At 38.4% G+C, this 23,482-nt stretch overlaps 1 protein-coding gene across 2 annotated transcripts; it reads left to right on the forward strand.

Moving 5' to 3' along the window:
* The first annotated feature begins 1,524 nt into the window (after positions 1–1,524).
* Positions 1,525–23,285, forward strand: B4GALT6 (beta-1,4-galactosyltransferase 6). 2 transcript variants are annotated; one of them, XM_048939308.1, is made up of 9 exons: positions 1,525–2,053; positions 12,862–12,978; positions 13,323–13,436; positions 13,762–13,886; positions 14,343–14,459; positions 15,766–15,953; positions 17,083–17,205; positions 17,983–18,084; positions 23,054–23,285. In XM_048939308.1, the coding sequence occupies exons 1-9, from the start codon at positions 1,939–1,941 to the stop codon at positions 23,175–23,177; spliced, it is 1,125 nt and encodes a 374-aa protein (XP_048795265.1). In that variant the 5' UTR covers positions 1,525–1,938; the 3' UTR covers positions 23,178–23,285. The 2 variants fall into 2 exon arrangements, with proteins under 2 accessions (XP_048795265.1, XP_048795264.1); XM_048939307.1 differs by lacking the exon at positions 23,054–23,285 and adding an exon at positions 19,783–20,889 and having other exon boundaries at positions 1,526–2,053.
* The last annotated feature ends 197 nt before the right edge of the window (positions 23,286–23,482 follow it).

Raw genomic sequence — 23,482 nt, forward strand, 5'->3', positions numbered from 1 at the left:
CAAATTCTACTTTAATATGAGATAATAACAAGACATAAGGATATAGTATTATTTCTACATTTTTTCTTCATGAAACCAAGTTCATGTCTATACGGGCCCTCTGTATATGCATCTGAAGCTTCAAATTTAAACTGTGTATGTATAAATTAGTTCAGTGTTGTATTTTATACTCCGCTCAATAAAACAAATGACATAAATCAAGTTGCCTAGCTGCTACAGGCATTTCAGACAAAATGAATCACTCAATCTGTCCATCTATCTGATACACATTGCAACAACATTCATCAAATTACGGCTTGTATCATAACTAGTATAGCCAGAGCCGGTTGTCTCTCTATACTTAACACTGGTGAGGACACGCCTTGAATACTGTGTTCAGTTTTTGGGCCCCTCTCAACACGAAAGATATTGTGGCCCTGGAGTGTGTCCAGAGAAGGACTATGAAGATGTGTGGGGTCTGGAGGACAAGTTTGATAGGGTGAGGCTGAGGGAGCTGGGATTGCTCCATCTGGAGAAGAAGTGGCTCAGAGAAGATGTATCACTCTCCACAGCCCCCTGAAAGGAGTTTGTGTTGAGGTGGGGCGTCAACATCTTCTCCCAGGGGACTGATGAGAGGAAATGGCCTAAAGTTGTACTAGGGGACATTCCAGTTGGACATTATGAGAGATTTCTCCTCAGAAAGAGCAGTGAGGCCTTGGCACAGGCTGCCCAGGGAGGTGTTGCAGTCACTGTCCCTGGAGGTGTTCATGAACCGTGTGGATGTGACACTGAGGGATGTGGTCAGTGGGCATAGTGGTGATAGCTGATGGTTGGACTAGGGGAACTTAGTGATCTGTCCCTACCTTAATGATTCAGTGATTGTACTATTAGTACAAGAACTGTTCCAGAACAGGCAAAGCAGAATTCTCTCTCTCATGGAAACAATTACTAGGAAATCCCTGTATCTCTGCTGTTCACTAAAGTGTCAATCACAAAACTCCTCAGTGGTTACAGATTACTAGTGTGTACTGCATTCTACTGTAGTGAGAAACGTCTAATTTCAACATCTAGCAACACTGGGCAGCAATTCTGCGTTTCCATTCTCCTCACCCTACACCTGATGGAGCCGAACACCTTCCAGCAGCAGACCTGGATGCTTATGCAATTCGACTCTGCTGCTCTTCCGGCTGCCGGTCAGCACCTTGGCACTCGCCTCCGTCAGTGGCGGCGTTGTGGGGAGGAATGGCGCTGCCCCTTGTCACTTAGCAACCCGCGGAGGCTGCTCACTAATGCATGAAGAGGAGCAGAGCACCGGCACGGGGTCGGACAAGGCCCACACAGAAGGGTGCAGCGCCAACGGTTCTTCCCGCCCTGCCGTCACATGACACGCACAGGGACCCTCGCGGCCCCCGCCCGGGCGTTACAAGCGCCAGCCCGCGCGGCAGCCAATCGGGAGGATGGGTTCACTTCTCCCTCCTCTCCCATTGGCCCGCGGTAGCAGCAGCAGCAATAACGCGGCGGCATCGTCTCTCCGTTGGGTGCGCGCTCGCCGCCGCAGTTCTGCAGTCCGCCGCTGCCGCGGCTCGCGCACGCTCCAACCGCCGCAGTAGCCGGGGCTCGGCGGGGCGGGGCCGAGAGGCTGCAGGGGCTGGGCGCGGAGGTGCCTGTCCGCCGGCAGCCGGGATGCTGCCGCTGCCGCCTGCGAAGAGGGAGCGGGCGCCTAGAGGCGGGAGCGGTCCCCGAGCCCCGCGGCAGCGCTAGGGGACCCTTCCCGCTCAAGCCGTCGCCTGCTCGGCTCCGCGAGCCCTCCGCCGGGCGGTGGGAGCGGCAGGAGCGGAGCGCAGCCCTCGCCCCCGTCCCGCCGCCGCTCCATGGGAGGAGCCCACCGCCGCCCTGCGGGAAGCGCGGCCGCCGCGCGCCGGGATTGAGGGGTGCGGGCGGCTCTGAGACGGCGGGAGGATGCCCCTGTTCCGGAAGGTGCTGCGCGTCTCCAATCGCTCCATGCTCGCGTTCATCTTCTTCTTCTCCTTCTCCTCCTCCTGCCTCTACTTCATCTACGTGGCCCCTGGCATAGGTAAGCCGGCCCGTTGTTGGGGGAGGGGAGGCGGGCCTCAAGGACCCCCGCTGTACCCGTGGTGGTGTGCGGGGCCGGGCGCGTTGCTGCTAACCCCGCATCTTTGTTGTGCTGCCCTCCGACGCTCTAGAAGGTTCATCTGGCGTCGCGACGTGGGCAGTGCTATTCCTGCTTGCCAGGCCAGGAAAGTGAGGTGAAAACGCTGCTGGCCGTAGCGCCGCGCTGTAAGCTAATGGCAGGAGGAAGGAGTGAGCCGCAGGGTTGCCTGAATGCATCTTTTTAAGGCAACAGTAGCTGCGTAAATCCGTTAAAACGTTTGTCGTTTTCTTCTGTCAGTGGGATCTCTTCAGAGGCTTTGCGCTTGGTTAACTATTACCTTTGAAATCGCTGCTGCAGTAGGGAGATGAGTTATGTGAGAAATGCTGCGTAACACAGCTGCAGGTCTGGGTCTGATAGGGAAGCAAGCCACAGGACTGGTCGGGTGCTGTGTTCTTAGCTCACTTGTGCTCTTCCAGGGAGGGCATCAGGCTCTTCCTCACTGGACGAGTCCTTCAGAACTGGCTTGTGTTTCCTGAGATAAGAAATACTGTGTGTGGTGCTCTGTGGTATTTTGCCGTGTGGTGTGTCTATTGGCTAGGCTGTGCTTCCCCTTTTTCAGAGAACGTTGATGCTATCTCTTGCACCTCTCTGGATTTGTCAGGGCCTTCCCGAGTATCTGTAATGCTGCCTCCCTGTCATCCCTCTGTCTTTTCTTAGTGCTTAAAACTCCTCTCTGCAGTCTTTGCTGCAAAATGTAGCTCCTGATCAGGTGGCTAAATCTTTGCAATAATTGTGTCCTGCTGACTGCTGTCCTCTAGCTGTTCAGCTTAACTTTTGTTTCTGATCTAATAGTGGTAGGACAAGGAGGAATGGCTTTAAACTAAAAGAGAGGAGATCTAGGTTAGATGTTAGGAGAAACTTTTTTCACTCAAAGGCATTGAGGCAGTGGCACAGCTGCCCAGATAAGATGCAGTGCCCCATCACTGGAGGCGCTCAAAGTTGAATGGGGCCCTGGGCAGCTGAGCTGGTGGGGGGACCCTTGACTATGGGTCAAGCGAAGTGAAATCAACGGTGTATACCAGAAGAATTCTTGGGGTAGGTTGTTCAGGCCCAATCAACATAAAACAAATAAATAAATAAAAAACTTAAACGGCAATCTCAGATGGATCTGTTATAGTCAGCCCTATCAAGTCTTCTTTTGCAATAAAGAAAATCTTCAATAGTTAAATGAGTTTGTGAGATTGCAGCTCTTTCCAACTACTACTCACTGGTGTGGTGCTCTATATAAGAGAGTTCAAAATGCTACCATCCAGTGCTGGTCTTACTGGGGTAGTAAATGTACAAAATGTTGAAGAGAAGGACAGAAAGAAAATTTTACACTGGTAATCTAAATCTGCCAGATTGCAGATGTGATGATTTTCCAAGGATTTGCTCCCAGAAATATTACTGTGTACAATGGAGAGGAAGAAGATATAATGCTATCTCAGAATAAAGCCTGCAGCCATCCTGGCAGTATTCTTGGATGAATATCTTAATAGTAGCAAAGGAAGATGTGAAGGAAAGAAATAGTTTAGACAGGTGATTCATGTAATAATTGCATGTGGTATGCACGTGCTATTTTCAAATTGCTGTACATGCTTTTTGCCTTCTATTGTGTGTAATGGAATAGGTGTATCTAAATCAGAGTTGATTGTGCATGAGGAGGTGAAGCATGACAAAGATTGTTTACTGAAGTTCAGCCAGCAGCATTTTATGAAATTGGTAAGCTCAAAGCAGAAGTGAGATATCTATAGAACTTTACTCTGCAGTTATCATAAATAGTTGTAATCTGTCGTAATTCCTATGTGCAGATGTGTTCTAGTGAACAGATTGGTTGGTGGAGGTGGTTGAGTCACCGTCCCCGGATGTTTAAAAACCATTTGGATGTGGTGCTCAGGGTCAAGATTTAGCAGAGGGTTGTTAGAGTTAGGGTAGTATGGTTAGGTCATGGTTCGACTCGATGATCTTAAGGTCTTTTCCAACCTGAGTGATTCTATGATTCTATGCTTGGTTCACCAGAACACTTTCTCCCTCAAGATCCAAGACATGGCAAAAGGGAAGACAGAAGTGTTTTCTCTTCCTACTGGAGGTGGGAATTGAAAAGAGAGGGAGAAATTGATCTCTCAGGTGTTTTTTTTTTTTTTTTTTTTTTTTTTTTTTTTTTTTTTTTTTTTTTAGTGAAACTGCAGGTTTTGTGAATTTGGGATCCAGGTAGTTTGTTTAGAGGAAAAATCTCAACCACTTTCTTGAATGTTTTTGCTTATTTCTGAAGTTTAGATACTTTTATTTGCACAGTAATTATATGTATATCACTGATTTCTGTTATTGTTTGTAGGGGCCTAGCAGGATATTAGTTCTTGGGGAAATAGAAGCTTTTGTTTTCCTGTGTATTTCAGAATATGAGGAGTAGAAAAGCATTTGTGTCAGGTTTTCAGTCACTACTGTGTTTTTTGAGACTAAGACATGTAATATTCCACACCACATAAAAATTTAGGGCTTACTGAGAAGGATTCGTACACTGTTTTTTGTGCACTTCCTCTTCCCTGTTTTACAAGAAGAGAAGATGGAGTGGAGTAGAGATGGTTGCAACCTTACCTCAGTGCTCCTTGTCTGCTTTTGATAGTCAGAAGAACTGAGTTTTGAGTTTACAAAGTGGAATGTCTCCAAAGATGAGGAGAATCAGACAAAGATAGAGGGCTCTGATGAACAAGAAAGAACACCTGCTGATTTTATTTCACTGCCAAGCCAATCTGGTAGTTGCCAGAGAGATTTATCTTTCGACCTTTATTTTTCAACTTTTCTATCAGCATCATAACTGAAATCTCATACACTGTAACTGTAACATTGTAATTTCTTGCTCACCACTGAGGGTTTCTTTTTTTTCTGACTTCAGCAGAATACTTTTAGCAGCATCGTACAGCTCTCAGTAGTCAACTGCAGTCTGACTTGGCCAGCTTGGGTGTAATGATGTTATAGCACCTGTGGGAACTGGGTATGAAGCAGTGCAGGGATTGTGGAAGATATAGTCTGTTTTTGACCTCAGTGAGGAGAAAGCCTGAGCAGTGAATGAGACTGCTGAGGGAAAAACACAGCTACTGTTAACCTCCTCTGTCATTCCTAGCCAAGGAGCAGCTGGCTAGCTAGGCAGGACTTTGTAACATCTTCATTGGTTTCAGCATACAAGTTGATCTATTTAATATCTTTCATTCCCCTATTCACTATTAGGAAATGATTTACCTGATAGGAGAAGACTATACCAATCCTTTTCAACTTGTGCAGAAATGGAGGGAAGAACTGAAAATGTGATCAGTAAGATAAATATTTGCCAGTGAATGATTCCAGGTGCTGAGCACATAGATACAGGCACAGCTTCTGTATTCCTGGCATCTTTGTCATTTGTAGTATTTCCGAAGACTTGCTGTTTGATCACAGAATAATTTAGGTTGGCAGAGACGTGTGGAAGTTACCTGACCCAACCTCCTGCTGCAAGCAGATCATACTAGATCAGATTGCTCATGGCCGTGTCCAGTTGAGTTTCAAATATCTCTTTGGACAACCTGTCTCAGTGTTTGACAATTCTGAGAAAGTTGTAAGGTTGTTGGAATTTCCCATCTTTTTGTCTCGTGTTCATTGCCTTGTATATTGTTTTCTATCTAGCTCTGAGAAGCATTCAACTTCATCTTCTCAGTGTTTCCACTGTGTGGCTGAAAACGCCAAAAGTGCACCTTCCCCATAGTCATTTCCTGTTAGGACTGAAAAACCCATGTCATTCAGTTTCTGTTTCTATATTACCTAATCCATCATTAAGATTTTCCCCTGGGCTTGCTCTGGTGTGTTGAAACCTTTCTTTTACTGGAATCCCCATACTAGCTGTGGTATGCTAATACAGTCTCACAAGTTGCTGTACAGAGACTCAGTGCCACTGACCTAAAGGCTATGCTGTTGCTAATGCCACAATCATTTTAAGCTCAATCTTTATCAAAGGCTTTAGTTGGAGGAAATTGTTTCAGAATTAGCTACTGAATTATTTAACTTGCTATATCATCAGCTAATTGTCTGATGATGGAGGATAGAATGGAGCATCCTGAGGTGGAAGGGACCTTCATTGAATCCAGTTCCATGTAAAGCATGTAAGAAGTTGTATTGAAGATTGTTTTGGGTATCACACTTAAAATATTTGATTGTTTTTGTTCTTCACCCTTAAGTGGAGACTTGACCAATAGGTTGGCCTTTCTTACTGGCTCTGCTAAGTAGATAACTGATGTTTATTGGGTCCCTCAGACTTGGAGCCAGAGGACTCATCCATTAGGCACATTCTGTGACAGCATGTATACAGACATTGTCTGGAGTAGTGGAAAAAAAACCCCACCACTGTAAACAATTCTGAAACCTCTCTGTGGTATTTGGTAAAGATATGTCTACGTGCATCATATGAATGATCTCTGTTAACCTCCAGGTACATCAGTCATTGTTGGTTTTCTTACAGATTAAGGTGATCTGTGTCTTTCTAATATATTTTCCTTACAAGGATGTATATGTATGCAAACTTGAAAGCAGTCTCATCACACCCATGAAATAAGTGTTCATTGATTATTAAATTACGAACATTGAAAATTCATTTTAAATGTTCAGCAGTAAATCAGGCCAAAAATAGGTTTCAAGGCCTACACACTTTTCTTTTGTTGTTGTTGCATATGTTTTAAAAACTTCTGATTAACAACAAATAGTGATAGGACAAGGGGGAATGGTTTTAGACTGAGACAGGGGATGTTTAGGTTAGACATTTGGAGGAAGTTTTTCCACTCAGAGGGTGGTGATGCACTGGAACAGGTTGCCTAAGGAGGCTGTGGATGCCCCATCCCTGGAGGCATTCAAGGCCAGGCTGGATGTGGCTCTGGGCAGCCTGGTCTGCTGGTTAGTGACCCTGCACATAGCAGGGGGGTTGAAACTAGGTGATAATTGTGGTCCTTTTCAACCCAGGCCATTCTATGGTTCTATGACTCTATGAAATGTAAAAATAAAATCTTGTGGATTTTGAACGCTTTTTTTTTTTTTTTTAATCTGTGTTCCTGATAGATTTGAGTTTGTGAACAGGAAGTAATTTCCAGCAGTCTTAGCTTAGTTTGGTTATCTTTACTGCAAAATTATTTATTACATGTGTTTTGAAGTCCTTGTGCTGTAGCTTGTAAAGTATTCCTAGCACCTAAATTCTTGACTTTTAAGCCATCTCAAGCTGAGTTATATTTGCTATATATTTAGCTTAGTCTTTAGAATTTAATCTGAACACTTTTGAATTTAACATTTGATTGATTTGCCATTCATGAGGTCTGCCAGTAGTGTATTTATATCTCTCATGTTGCTTAGAATAATACGATATAACCTTGAGATTGAGAAGAGGTCTGTGTGGGACTTGTTCTAGAAATGTCCCTGTGAGATTATTTCCCATTTGCAGTTAGTAGCTGAGATCTTTCTGTTAACCAGTTTGAATCCACATCAATTTTTATGCAATGTGTTGAACGTGCTTTTTCAGAAATCTTATGAAAGCAGGTGTTGAATATCAGATGTGTAGCTTTGTAGGAAATGGCCGTTGGCAAGACCTACCTTCTGCAGAAGCAGTGTTGATTGCATTTTAATTTTGCAGTGTCTCTGGATTCTCTATCAAGTATCCCCCATCTGAGCTTCTCAGTATGCTGTTTTTGTTTTCTTTTGTTTCTAAGAGCAGGTGTGTAGTGCTGCTGGGGCTGCACTGACAAAACCTAATTTTTGAATCAAAGACTGTTTTGGGTTGGAAGGGCCCTTGAAGATGATCCAACCCCCTGCTATAGGCAGGGACACCTCCCTCTAGACCAGGTTGCTCAAAGCCTCATCCAGCCTGGCCTTGAATGCTTCCAGGAAGAGGACATCCGCAGCCTCTCTGGGCAAACTGTCCCCAGGTCTTACCACCCTTACGCAAATATTTGACTCTGACTCTTCTTGCCAAGTGCTGTGGAAGTGTTATGTAAGACTTTTCCCTTTTGGTTTTTGTTTTTCAATTTCAATGATAAAAGCTGCATTTCAAAATGAAATTTATGACCTCCGTGCATTTTATTCTTTTCTTCTTAGGCATCTTAAAAATCCTAGTTTGTAATCTCATTACATCCTAGTTTGTAATCTCATGTTTTTCTGACTGTTTTGCTAAAATAATCAGTTCTATCTTCCTCCTCCTGTTCTTCAGAACATTAATCGTTGGTCTACTTTTAACTTAAATTGTTCTGCTGTATACTGTATTATCTAGATTGTTTTGTTTTTCCTTGGTGTAGGTGTACAGAATGATAAATTACTAAGCTTTGATCTAAAAGCAATTTCTACGCTTTTTCTATGAGCGTGGATTAATTTGTGTAGTATTGTGAAAAGTGCTTTAACTTTCAGTGTCCTGCTGGAAGAAGCTTGATTCCCTAATGGAGAATGATCTGAGAATGTTACTTTTTTTTTTTTTTTTTTTTTTTGCTTTAATAAAGGTTTAAATAGTTCTCAAGTGAATACTTAAATAATAGGAAGCTGCCTGATGTAAAAGTCTTGAGGCTTTTTTTGCCACATACTTCTGCATTTTAAGAACTAGTGCAAAGTTTTTTCCAACTGTCTTGTTCTTGGTCTAACACAGAAAGCCACTAATAACCAGTGATCTTTTAAAACTGAAGAAAAAAATGATCCATTTGAATTGGGTATGAGCTTACGCTCACCCTGCAGACAGTTTAGGTAGAGCATTTAGTACAGTACTTATTCCAAAATGTCCTGTATGGGCCTGTTGTTTGATATCTGAACTGCACTTCTGTATAACTGTGTACATTGTGTGGGTTTTGCACATGGAATTTGGAGAACTGTATTTCTGACTTGCTGTGGACTGTGTATCTCAATAAGGAGTATGTGAAGAAAACTGATTGTGAGTGGTTACTTGAAAATTTCTGGTTTGTTCATTGCCTTGCAATGTGACGGGAATGGTGATTGGTGCAGATGCAGGAAAAAATAATAGTGGAATGAAGTCTTCATGACAGCAAAGGCAGTGTTTCTGGAAGTGTGTGCAACGCTCAGGAAGATGACCCATGTTCAAGTACCTCTGGCAATTGAAAGGAAGATTGCTGTGAAAAGTTGTCAAACTCTAACCCTGAGTATTCTGCTGTCTTATTTCCTTAACACACCAGGAGAACTGATATGTTTTTCTGTTACACTTCAGTTTAAGGATTATCTTGAATGCTTTCTTGCTGTCACTTCTGGGTAGTATGAAGTGTAACCTGTGCCCTTTTTCATAGGGTTTTGCTGAGAAACCTCTGCTAGTAGACCAGATATGTTTTTAGGACTAAGATTTCACATGATGCTTTTAGCTTTTGAAGTAATTAATTGGCAACTCATGCATCTGTCTTGCTCGAGAGGCTGTTGAAAGGCAATAGAATATGAACTTGATCAGGCAATGGCGAGATGCAATATGCTATCAGTTTGGAGGCTGGCTACTGCTTTATTTTTTTTCCTGCTTTATCCTCCAGTGCATTTTTAAGAGATGAGCATAAGAAAGAGACAGCTGGGATATTATGCTAGGATAAGGTGTTCTGGTTTATTGCAGACCATCTATGCCATTCAGGAGAGCTGAACTATGAAAGATACATTGGCATTGAACTTTATTCTCCCAACAGAAGAGCCTCTTGTTGTTGGAGGGTGTCAGGGAGAGGTTAAACTGTGGAAGATTTAAGTATGAGTGTGGATTCTGTAGTAGAAACTGAGCCCTGCCTATCTTTCTTGTGAGGAGTTCTTTGGTACAGCTGCTACACAACTGCTGGAGTGTTTGTAATCTTTGTAACTAATTTTTGGCTAGGATCCTGTGGAGTTGGCACAAAGAGGATAAAAAGTGCAAAGAAAGGAAGTCGTTGCATTTTGTGTATGTATTTGGGTAGAAATGAATGGTGGCTTGTCAAGCAAATGGATAAGGAATGCAAGGTGTTGGGCTGGGCTTCCCTGATATATATTGATTTAGACATGACAAGGCCAGATCTTCCTCTTAGCAAGAGCAATTTAGGCCAAGGCTGACAGCAGGCTTTGCCTGATTGTTTTGGGGATTCTGACTGTATTTTCATGATGCCTACTTCATGGAGAAATGTCTTTTCTAGCTTTGCCTGTCACAAATGTCTGGTGTGTTTATTTTCATTTTTCTCCTTTTCCTCAAGAGAAGCAAGTTTTCCTTCAAAAAAGAAAGCTTGTAGATGCTTTTGCTGAAAATCTTTTTAATCAGGGTTTATGTTTGCAATCTTACCTGGATTAGAATAAAGCTTCCCATAGGAATCGAAGGCAGTTATGACCGTCTTGTCTTTCCTGTGGACTTGTTTCAAGGTCTTCATCTTAATTCTGTACTTAATACTTAGCATCAGGTTACTAAAGCTATAATGGTAACATGTTGGAGTAGATTTTTTTTCTAAATATTCTTTCTTATGACTTGTGGAATAAATCTTTCAGCCATGGCAGAAGCAATTCTGGAGAATAGGTTTGCTGCCTGTTCAGTGTCCACAGTTTCCATTGCTATTTGTGTATTATTTATTTGTGTAACAGCTGAAGAGTTTTCAGCCAGTGTGCTTGGGTAGCAGCGAGGAAGAAGAAAAAAAAATCCCAAGGCTGGTAAATGTGTAAGCAGAAGAAAAAACATTAAGCTTTCTTAAGAAAGAAAGATAAGAAAGTTGAGATCCTACTTTCAATATCAGCCAAACTCGTTTTTTGTTGCTTATTTTATTTTTTGTGGTTGTAAGGTTTTAACACAAGTTAACAATCTCAGTAGTTGAATAATTTTTACACAAGTGAATTCTCATGTGTCAAAACAGCTAGTCTTCTTGATCAACAGTTTGGGGGTTATATTCCACGCACAGCACCTGAAATGTTCTGAGCTTGACTGCTAACTAATAGTTTCCCTTGTTAATAAAGAATTTTCTGAATGCCAATAAAACTCCCAATAAATTATTTAAAAGCAAACAAACACAAAAACATTACTGTAGGACTTACAGATATGATTTCTGGGAAGGTAGTGTAGGTGTTTAGATTGCTGCGGATGTTGGTTAGTATTGTTTGCTAACGTGGTGGAGTTGGTCATCATATTTTCCTTTGGAAGTGCTGTCCTGTCCTTTATACAAAGTTCTCTTGTATTGTGCTGCGAGAAGACTTCAACTGATTCACTTCAAAAGTAATACCTGCTGTTTGTTTCCATGGAAACTACAACAAATATGAAGTGCATAGTAGTGCTATTTGATAGAGCAAATTTTCAGCTTCAGAACAGTACTTTTCAACACAATCACCACCATTTATCCAGTTCACATGGATGAACTCTTCATTTCATGATGACAGCTGTGCATGGCCATCTGGAACATGGCTTGTCTTTGATGTTGCTGTTGGTGCTGCTGGAACTCGCCGTCTCACTGTGCTCACATCCACTGTTTGGTCTCCATGAAAGTTCAGCAAGCATTGATGAGCACCAGTGGGTGCCATTTTTTCCACATGGAGCAACTCAGTCCTATACCTTTGCTTCATAAATACTTCCATGTCAGACACCGTTCTGTCAGACTGCCCCTCAGCTGCCATCTGTCACATGGCAATAGAAAGTAACTGAATGTTACTGGTGGGAAGGTTCAGCCTCAGCCTCTACTGCCATACCACCAACATCTGCCTCTGGCATTGTGAGCCCTTGTTTGTGTCATGCCATTGGTGCTGGGTCATCAGATCTAGTATGTTTACTTATTTCCTCCAAAATCTCAGAGCACTTTGGTTACAGTGGATTACTAGTTCCAGCAAGCCAAATATCTGCCATACAAATGGGTGCTTCAAATAGTTGAAATGGTTGAAGTTAAAGTCGTTGAGGGATGATTGTTTGGTCCTTGTTGCTCCGATGATTAAAGGTCATTCTGCTAAATGATTTTTTACATTGGTTTTTGAGCTCTCTGAGTCCTGGATACACATTTGCTTACTCAGATATAAATGCAGCCCCTTTTCCAACTGACTTGCTTTCTGTTTAGGACTGACAATTTTATTGAGGTCAGGTTTGGGACTTTGAATGCAAAGCTGAGACAAACGAATATTTCCTGTTGTTGCTATGAGTGAGTGTCATAGTCACTTTGAATGCTGATTTAGTCATGCTTAATGCCTAAAATGAATACTTTATATCTAATTATCAAGCGTTAATATTTTATAATTGGCAGTGATCAGTGATTTATAACAGTTGCATAATGAAACAACAGTTAGGAGTGAATGAGTAGCAGTACACTTGAAAGCTGTGTTAACTAATGGTTAAAAAGGGAGATAGTTCTGTGGGACTGAAGAATTTATAGACTTTTTTTTGTCCTATGTTTTTTCTGATGTATGTATTAATGTGTATCCTGGATATTTGAGATGGATGGATGCATCTGCACATGAAAACTTAAGTTAAATTCAATTAGTTCCCTGCACTGTCATTTGCTTTTTGTAAGCTAAAGTGAAAGTGTCATATGAAACACATTGACTTTCTATAATTTTATCTTATAAATAGGCCTGTCACTGAATTTATTTTGTTCTTGTTTTACTGCTGTTAAATTTTACTCTTTGAGGATCTCCATTCTGGAGTATTAATATTCACTAGCTATGAATTCAGACCTAGTAGCAAACAGTTGAGCACGCTGTAAGTGGATGTTATAAAAGTTTTGAAATAACTTTATTTTAATTGAAAACAAAATTGCTTTTTGTTTTCTCAGCAAATACGTATCTCTTCATGGTGCAAGCTCGTGGTATAATGCTGAGGGAAAATGTAAAAACAATAGGACACATGATCAGATTGTATACGAACAAAAATACAACACTGAATGGAACAGGTAAGAAAATTTCTGATTTAATTTCATTTCTATAAGATTTTTTGGGGGGTGAGTAGGGGGGGACCTACGCAAACAAACCTTGATGTCTTAGCTTGACTATGAAAACCTAGAAGCATATCCAATTTTTCAGTGACCGTGGAGAAGGCCAAAGAATTAATGTTTATCAGTTCATTTTAACAGTGAAAATGTCATAGCTGTAACACAGATATTGCAAGTGAATTACTGGCCTTGTGGTTTTTCATCACGCTGTAAGGAATTTTGTATTTACATTTAACTGTGTGATAATCCAATGATTTTGTATCATATTACTTAGATTTTTTCACCTATCGTTCCCTCTTTTTAAGATTATCCTGAAGGAAACAATTCTAGTGACTGTGTTGCTCAAACAACAATGTATCTTCCAGAAAACTTCACTTACTCTCCTTACCAGGCTTGTCCAGAGAAACTGCCTTACATGAGTAAGTTTAAAACTGTTCTTAATCTTATGTAGTCAATTGGATTGTACTTAAAGTGCAACGTAATTATTTTAATTAAAATAATAATAATAATAATACTAAATATTTTAGTTTTCCTACTTTGGGGATGTAATAAAAAGTTCCAACAGCATCAAACGTAAAGAATCAGAGAACCAGAGTGATGTTTATGTTGATATAAAAATGCATATAAGCATTATAAGTATTTCTAAGGAAACTTTAAAGAAATCTGATAGTTGCCTGTTGTATGCTTTGTAGAGTTAGACCTGCCATCATAATTGAAATTAATAAATATTTTTCTTTTATATAGGAGGCCTTATTGATGTAAATATGAGTGAAATTAGTTTTGATGAAATTCAGCAACTATTTTCAAAAGACTTAGACATCAAACCAGGAGGACACTGGAAGCCCAAAGACTGTAAGCCACGATGGAAGGTAAGGTGTTTCTTTGCTTTTTTTTTTTTCTTGTTTGAATTCAATTGCAAGTACTCAGTCTTCTGTTGGTATGGTTTTTATTATATGTAGTAAATTAAAGTGTGTGTATTGTGCTCAGAGACTAAAGCTTGTTGCAAAACATGAAATGCATTGTCATGAGCTGTAATTAAACACTTTGTTATGTAGCCATAAACTTGTCCTATGTGTATGTTGCTTAAAGTGTAACTAGAAGCAAATTATCATAAAATGAAAATTACGTTCAACTTTTCCTTTAAGATACTTTCTTCTCACTTCAGCTGCTTGATCGAAATTCGAACTTGCTTTCTTAATGGAAATGACATATTTTAGAACACTGAGCTAATTTATTATGTACAATGGTAGAACAGTTAATCTGTACTAAATAAAGCATAATTAAGAAATATTAACAAAATAATTTTACATAAATAATGTTTGAAGGTGGCGATCATCATTCCTTTCCGTAATCGTCACGAGCATCTTCCCATTTTCTTCCGGCACCTGATACCGATGTTGCAGAAGCAGCGGCTGGAATTCGCCTTCTATGTTGTTGAACAGGTAACAACATTGGCTTGAAAAATGAATCCTTGGGATTCCTTTCTAAAGGAGATCTGACTTTTTTTTACCAAGATTTAGATGAATCAAGAATTTAAAAATTGTCACGCTTGATGTTATGCTTGCTCTGGGCAACCTACCTGTGGGTGTCCCTGTTCATTGCTGAGGAGCTGGACTAGTTGACCTTTACAGGTCCCTTCTAGTTCTAAGGATCCTATGATTCTATGTTCTAATTCTTTGAGTGAAAAGGCAATGTTCAGCTTCGTCCTAAGGATTAGCCTGTGTTGCTTTTTTTTTCCCCAAGTACAGGCTAGTATTTTGTAGAGATAATATAACCCATCTTCTTGGAATCTATTGTCATTTTAAGTTTTCAAGCTTAAACAAACAAACCAAACCAAAAACAAACAAACAAAAAACAAAAAAAGACCCACATTTGTTTTATGGGGAGAGGTTTGGAAATGATCATTTAGAGAAGTACATTTTACAATATGTACTTGATGAAATCCATTCAAAGCCACTAGCTTTAATGTGTATGCTATCTGGTTAATAGAAGTGAAAATAATGGCAGTGTTGATAGTACAGCATTACTAACTAGCTAGAGACTGAGACTCTTCAGAAACAGTGAGGAATGGACGTAGAGGGAAAAAAACAATCAGCTAACAGTGTCTGCAAGTCACAGTGAAGGAACAAAGTAGTTGAGATTAATGGAAGAATCTGTGCTTTTATTGACTTTAGTAGATAAGTAGATCTCTAAAGAAATTAGTGGATTTCTCATGGCTACCTTATATGGTATTTTCAGGTGACAATTGGAAAAGTAGCAAACAAAGGAAAAGATCAACAATTGTCATTAAATCATGTGGAATGCATTTGCTTTATGGATCAGTCTTATTAGTTATATTGTCTCATTTGTTCAAAATAGAAATACGAAGATTTAAACTTTGAAATTAAAAACTTGAATCTAATTTCATTAAAATTTCTCAGAAACTGGAATTAAGTTCTAAGGTGATAATTATAATTACATACATAATAACAAAAGCTTCACATACTTCAGGTAACTGATAACATCATGCTATACTGACAAATGCTGTAAGTTGCTAGTGCTGTTAAGTTTTGTGCAAGATGGAAAGCTGTTTCGGACTGCTAAACCACAAAGTACGGTTGATAATGTTAACCAGAGCCATTCCTCTGTTTAACTACAGAAATAACAGGCATCAACAAGTGAATACTTGTTTTTTCTTTTTGTGTGGAATATAGTGTGTTTCTCTGGTGTTGAAAGTATGTCTCTTTCTTCCTTGTTTGCTGTTTGAAGACAGGTACACAACCTTTTAATCGTGCAATGCTCTTTAACGTTGGCTTCAAGGAGGCTATGAAGGATGTTGTCTGGGACTGCATAATATTTCATGATGTGGATCACTTACCTGAAAATGACCGCAATTATTACGGATGTGGAGAAATGCCACGTCATTTTGCAGCAAAGCTGGACAAATACATGTACATGTAAGTAATGAGCTTTATCCACGTTGTTTCTGGGTCTTCAAGAAACATTCTTGAAGCGTATATAATTCTTTCAAAGTAAATCCAATAGATGAACATTGTTTCAGATTTTCTGTTTCATTAAAACATACTTCACTGTAGCAGCTGCTGAGTGAAGAATGTGTCTATAAGTCATGCAAGTTAATATTGATTCTTGATATTTTTTTATTTTTTATTTTTTTTTAAATAGTGAGGAAATATTTTGAGGACTGGAAATCCTGTTGCACAAGTCTCCTGGTGTATATCTATTGCATTATATAGGAATATTGGCTGCTTTTGTTGGTCAGCTGCATATTACTTAATTATGAGCTAGTGCTTAGTGTATGCTTACTGGAAAAAAATACATACCTATATATCTATATACACCTTTGATTTAAAAATTTACTTTCTAAAACCTGGAAATCTAAATTTTTCATTATTAAGTAGATAAGTATTTTACTATAGTTGAATATATACTATTAAAAAAGAATTAAAATTACTGAATTGATGCTTTACTGATTGCTGATTTATTATTATTGTTATTCCATTGCTTTTTTAAATAAGTGTTTTTTTTCTTCTTGGTTGAGTAGTTTGAAAGATAATTGGAAGGTTTCGTTTCGTACTTTCAGCTTTGGATCTAAATCAGCCATCTGAAATATGTGGTAAACTTATGTTACTAATTTGAGCTACAGCTACAGATTTGAGACATAAATTTGAGTGTGAGGGTAGCTTTCATGCATAGAATAGAATCATAGAATCACCAAGGTTGGAAAAGACCTAAAAGATCATCCAGTCCAACCATTCACTTATTACCAATAGCTCCCACTAAACCATGTCCCTCAACACAACATCCAGTCTTTCCTTGAACACCCCCAGGGTCGGTACCTCCCTGGGCAGAAATCTAATGCAAATCTAATGCTGCTGTAAATTTTATGTGACTTCAATGTGTATTAATGCCAGTGATCTGTGAGTCAGTTTATCTTGGCAGATGCATTCTGCTTCTGTACATGTCCTCAGTTATGGATTCTTTGTGTTTTATTGAAGGGTATTTCTCAATAAGAGGACTATTTACCTAAGTCCAGATAAGAATATGAAATTTGTTTGTCTTTTTCAGACTTCCATACAATGAGTTCTTTGGTGGTGTAAGTGGCCTGACAGTGGAACAATTCAAGAAGATTAATGGATTTCCAAATGCCTTCTGGGGATGGGGTGGAGAAGATGATGATCTTTGGAACAGGTGAACATTCAATACTTACTGTATCTTTTTGATTGTTCTACAGTATCCAGTGTCTGTGAACAATCAAAATTTGTTTTAGATTGATAAATTCTGTTGTTTTAAGGAATAAAAAGAATGAGTATGACTTTTTTTTTTTCTTGGCCTTATTGGTTTGGGTATGTAACAGACTTTTAAGAGAGAGATCTTTTAACACACAGTAGATATAACAACAGATAATAGTATTAAGTATATTAGTCTCATTCCTCCTAGTCCTTTGTGTGTAGCTTTTTACTTTTAATATGTCTCTACTGCTAGCATTACAGACTACCACGTTACAGGCTGTAGAGTAAGGATGAATTTCAGCTATATTTATTATCTTAAGAACTGTGAGTGGTAATTTTGGCCCTACAGATGGTCACAAATTGGATAATGGACAGCAGCGTTTGCCATGTTACTAACTGCTCACAGTAAACAACTGTAAATTCCAGTGGACTTCTTAAAACATGAGTTCTTATACAGAGGGGGGTATTTTAAAAGAAGAATTTGTTTTTCTCCTTTCCCTTCTGTTCTTGTATTTTTCATCCTGTTGTGCCTTAAACATACAATGATTAATGTTCCCTACTTAATTAGCTTTTGACAGCATTATTATTTGTTAAGACAGAAGGGATTTTCTTAAGGGAGAGAATGTCAGTGAATGTGAAGACTAAGCATTAAAATGGTTAATGCACAGTCTTCACTTTTGCTGTAACTTAAAAAAAAAACAAAGGCATTTTTGATATTTTGTTTATTGCACTTCAGGGTTCACTATGCTGGATACAATGTAACAAGACCAGAGGGAGATTTAGGGAAATACAAATCCATTCCTCATCATCACAGAGGTGAAGTCCAGTTTTTAGGAAGGTAAGAAAAACTAAAAACTAATCAAACACTGCAGCTAACGATGTAAAGATTTTCTTACATATATCTTCTTCATGCACAAATAAGCAGTCAGTGCTTGTAAGTGTTGCTCCATCTTCAGTGCTGAATTCCATGTCTTTTAAACGTATGTGTTTTGTTCAGGTATTTTTTTAACACAGTTTGTGTGTCAGGAGATGTTATTATCTTTGATGCAGAAAATTGTAGTTCCTTTATAGTTTGGACACTACTGTTGGAAGAGCTTTACTACTTTGCTGATTTAGATATTCTGCATAAGGAAGCAGAACAGCTGGGGATGATGATTTGTGTGAAAACAGACTTCAGGACTCCTCAAGGGCTGTTTTCTTCTATTATATATCATTGTATTCTGAGATGAAGGTTGTCTTGTTTCTTGGTTGTGTGGACTTCCGCTTTCTGTTTTGTGGTTCCTTTCTCATGCAGAACACTCTGGCTACCCTAGATTAGAATAGCAACCAGAATGTAGCACATAAGCTGCATCTTCAAGTTGTAATGTGAAGCACAAAATATAGGGTTTCTGGTATGTTTGCTAGAAACTAGAAATCCTGCTCAGTTTTGCTATCAGTGGATGTCTTTTTTTTTTTTTTTTTTTTTTTTTGGGGGGGGAGCATCATTCATTAAAAGTAATGAATAAAGCTGAAAATGGTCCTATACAGCAGATATGAGTAAATATGTGCTGTAAAAATATATGCTAAAATGTACACGTCAGTAACCAATGAGGAAAAAAATGCTTTTTAATCTGCAATTTAGATGTTTGCGAATACGGGAATCTAAAGTATGAAATGTAAAGAAATTCAGACATCTTAAATGTATGCTAATACACAGTGAAGGCATCTAGATCATATCTCCACAGTGAGTTATTTAGCACAGAATAGTGAAGAAACTGAATGTCCCTTTAGAAAGAAATTTAGTTTAGAATTACAAAAAGTACATGGATTGCCCCAAAAGCAAAGCCACAATTTCCATAAAAACTACAACAGATACAAAGAGCACAATAGCACTGTGATAGAGCAGATTCTCAGCTAATAACAACTATTTTCCAACATAGCTGCTGCCATTAACTGTGCATTTTTGCCAGCAATGAACAAGAGCCCCATGTACCACACTCATAAAAATCTCCTCAACCATTTGAAACATGGCTTGTCTCTGTCACTGCTGTCAGTGCTGAAGTGCACCAACCTAACTGTGCTCACATCCACTGTTTGGTCACTGGAAGTGTTCAGCAAACGTGAATGAATGTCAAGGAGCGTCAATCTTTCTGCATGGTGGAATTCAATTCCATACACACTTCCATGTCAGATACCATTTTGTTGGTCTGCCCTTCCTCTACCATTGCCACATGGCAATAAAGTGTATTGGCATGGAAGGTTCAACCTCTGCTACCATACCACCAACATCCACCTCTGATCTTGTTATATGGTCTCAAGATCAGCTTGTATGCATAAACAAAATTGAAGTGTTTGGGGGGGGGAAAAAAAAAAGCCCAAGTGGCAGCTTTTGAACTTTAGGTAAATCAGTGATTTTTAAAAAACTGAAAGATAGTTTCAGGGTTAAAGGTGGTAGTCTTCCATACTGATGTGACTGTTACTGTTATCATGCCTAACACAAATTGAATGGTTTCCTGCAAATCTTTCTCATGTTGTCTTCTTCCAACTCTCTCTACAGATATAAACTTCTGAGGTATTCCAGAGAACGTCAGTATATTGATGGGTTGAACAATTTAGTATACACTCCTAAAATACTTGTCAGTAGATTGTATAAAAATGTAACTGTTAATCTTATGCCAGAACTTGCTCCTATTAGAGACTATTGATGGAAATGGTGTGGCAAGCTATCCTAGTGGAGTAAACTTTTAATGCACTGGAAGGTATTAATAGACACTGAAGACACTGTAAAACAAAAAACACAACATCTTAGAATTAGGGGTTTTTGTCCTTTTGATGATGCATATTTGGGATGAGAAGTAAAGTGATTGTATTCGCCATGCATTCTGTTCAGAAAGAAAAGCCAGCAGCTACCACTCAGATGTTTACAGCATGAGACTACTGTTCAAGCCTTTGTTCTCCATATTCTCTATCTTAACCACTCAGCTAAATAAACTGCAGAAAACAGACTTGCTAGCTTCACTGGAAGTAGAGACATTCTTCTTCCAGGACTTCTTTTATACTAAATTGCTCCCACTCTGCCCTCCTGTATTTAAATGAATGCTTTTGTTCCTTTTTAAAATGTGTTTTGTAAATATGTGATGTAAATTAATGTGTGTACATTGCTTTTAAATTGCTCAATATTTTATGCTCCAGTATGTATTTGAGTGTGTTCTTGTTTGAATTCTATAGGAATGTTTTTATTAGCATGAAAGAACAAGTGTGAAATGTAAGTATCCTTAAAAAAGGTTATACCTTATGTGAAATGAAGGAAATATTAATTGTTGGCCAGCTATGACTGTAAACTGTTATACTAGTTTTGAGCTCTAGGCCTCCTGCATATCTATATAGAAGAATCAATTTCATATATGAACTTTCTCAAAAGAAAGCTTTTAATTTTATTTATTGCCAGCAAAATTATACCCTGCCTGCCATCTAAATCATATTTATATGCCTATTGCATGCGTATTATGGAAAATCTTGCAGTTGTTACATTCTATGATCTACAGGAACTCTTAAATGTTTCCACGTGTGCCACTAGTGTCAATGTCAGGGATTTTAATGCTAAAACAATGTGTCTGGGTGCATACAGTATTTTGGTATTGTCTTTTTTTTTTTTTTTTTTTTTAATACTATTGAAAAGCACTTTTATTCCTCCAAAATCAGAAGAGCCAAAAATGTGTCTTCATTGGAAGAATATTAAAGTTAGATTTTAAAGAAAATAAGAAAACATAGTTCTAATGCTTGCAGTGTGGGATTTTCAGGAACATGGTGTGGGTCAAACTGTTCCACTTATAACTGCATAAGTGCAACTGAAATTAAGCTAAGTGCTTTTTAAATTTCTACCTATAATATATTAATCAATATAGCTATTGAAGGGCCTATTCTAGTACAGTGCTGAATGCTTTTATGATGCACTAAGTATCCTCAAGTCTATGACTTCAGATGAGATTGAGGTTGCACAGTTCCACTAAGAATTGGTCCTGTCTATTTCTCTATTTTTGTGGTGTAAAATGTATGAGTAACTAGCCTCTCTCCTTGGCTTAGAATGAAAAACATTATTTTCCTATTATCTGTTTGTTTGTAATGTTAAGCTACTTATAAGTAACTCAATGCTAAGAAGAATTTTTTCCTAACTTTTTTTTTACATCCTCCTTTTAGCAGTAAGGAAAAGGACTGAATCATTTATTTTCTATGTTAATGCAAATATAGTCTAAGCTCTCCTGAACTGTTTTGTTTGTCGCAGTTATTCAATTCTTTTAGGAACCAAAGACTGACTTCTGCTCCTGTAAAGAATGGAAAGCAGTATAGGATTGTTTATCCATAGAGCGTTCTGTAAGAGTATAGACAAAAAATACTAACTCATTACTATGTGTTGGTTTCCTGAATTGCTGCCACAAATAATGTGGTGCTATGTTTATTTTGTTTGCCATAAACACTTTTTATTTTCCTTGACGTCCCAGCAGTAAATCTTACTCTTAGTCATTCTTAGGTAAAGTTAGGATTTTACTTAGACATCCCGAATGTTTTGTAGAAATGTAGTGATTTAATTGTAGTACTTGAGAACAATTATAAGGGATAAACCTTATGGGAATTACCCTGAAATCTACCAGTTTATCTAATATGCATTAGCAACGATGTGGTCCAAGATAACAAAAAGTACAAAGTGAACAGAACATCTTTTCAAAAGTTAGATCACCTCCTGATATATTTTTATAACTGAGTGTATAGGATATTCTGAAGCATATGGATAAAGGGAGGTAATTAATATATCAACATATTTATGTAAAAAACATGATCAACAACATCTTCAAAATAAAGTTGGTCTTATTTCGTAATGGACTAATACAATTCTTTAAGAACTGTTGAATAAACCTTAAATTGTCGTAATTTTGAAGTGATTTCTGGTTTTCAGTACAAAGTTCACCTATGATTCAACACCTATGATTACCAAACATCTTTGGTATTGTAGGTCTGTACTGTTTTCTGAACCATGCTTTTGTGCCCGTTCGATAGGCATTCTGTGAAATGTGCGACTTTTAACCATTCAAGTGCATATCTATATATGCATGGTTACATATATACATAGTATGTTACACATTTGCTGTGGCTGAACTAACATAACTTCACAGCTGTAAGTGATTAATCATGTCTGGTCTTAGGAAAAATATAATTTTAAACCGGGATGTGAGTGGATTATGACATATAGCAGAGTTCTTGAAAAGTTTGCATTTTGGTGCCCCAAAGTGATGGATGTTACTTGATGAAACGTTAACTAACACTCCTCTCTAAATAACTTCGATCACTTTGTTGAGAAGTTTTCAAAGGTGCCATCTTAAATTACATCAAAATAATGTTTGTATACCATCTGCTTGAGCTCAGTACTATTCTGTACTTAATTTTAACCTAGACAGTGCCTTCAAACAAAATAAATGTGGTGCAGAACTAAGAATTCTGTACGTTCCTTTTAATATTTTTCATAATTCTTGTAAAACATGGGGGGAGGCCAAGCACATTGCTGATGAGGCAAATAAAGAGCATCTTCTCTTCAAGGAGTTAATTTGGAGGGGGGGAGAAAGGAATTATTTTTACAAGGTTCTGAAGGTCTTGCAGTTGAGAATAAAGATTTTACGGGAATACTAACGGTTAAATCTGCTTCATATACTCAGATGCTCTTCAGTGCATTTTCCACAATATAAAACTAAATAGGAGAATATAAAATATAAAATCCATTTCAAAATAGAGGCTATATTGAAAAATGTACAAAATTTCCTTTTTTTTTTTTTTTTCAGATCTTGCCAATCTATTTTTCTATTACGTTTACTAATGACTGTGTTGAAGTGGATTGCTAATGAGCCAGTTAATTTAAAATATTATAAGTACCCACTGCTTATCAGCAAGAGGAAGTGTACTTAAGATTATTTTATTTGTAGAGGTATGTAAGATAGGCTTAATGAAAAATGCACTGAAACATATGCTGGGAATTTCCTGTGTACTATCATCTTGGTTTTTTTTTCTGTTGTTCATGAGAATGTTTGTACTTTTTTATCATTGTGTTTTATGAAATATAACATTCTAAAGAGTGTGTTGGTTTCATTATTCTTAGGCTTTCTGGAGAGGTGTTTTGATGATAAAGTGCTGATTTTTTATTTTTTTTTTCTAGTGCATAACTTCTTGAAATAACAGGAAGAGGAAGGGGAAATTGGGCAGCCAATGAATCA

This window comes from Lagopus muta, chromosome 3 (assembly GCF_023343835.1).
Source record: "Lagopus muta isolate bLagMut1 chromosome 3, bLagMut1 primary, whole genome shotgun sequence".
In the NCBI taxonomy this organism is placed as follows: Eukaryota; Metazoa; Chordata; class Aves; order Galliformes; family Phasianidae; genus Lagopus; species Lagopus muta.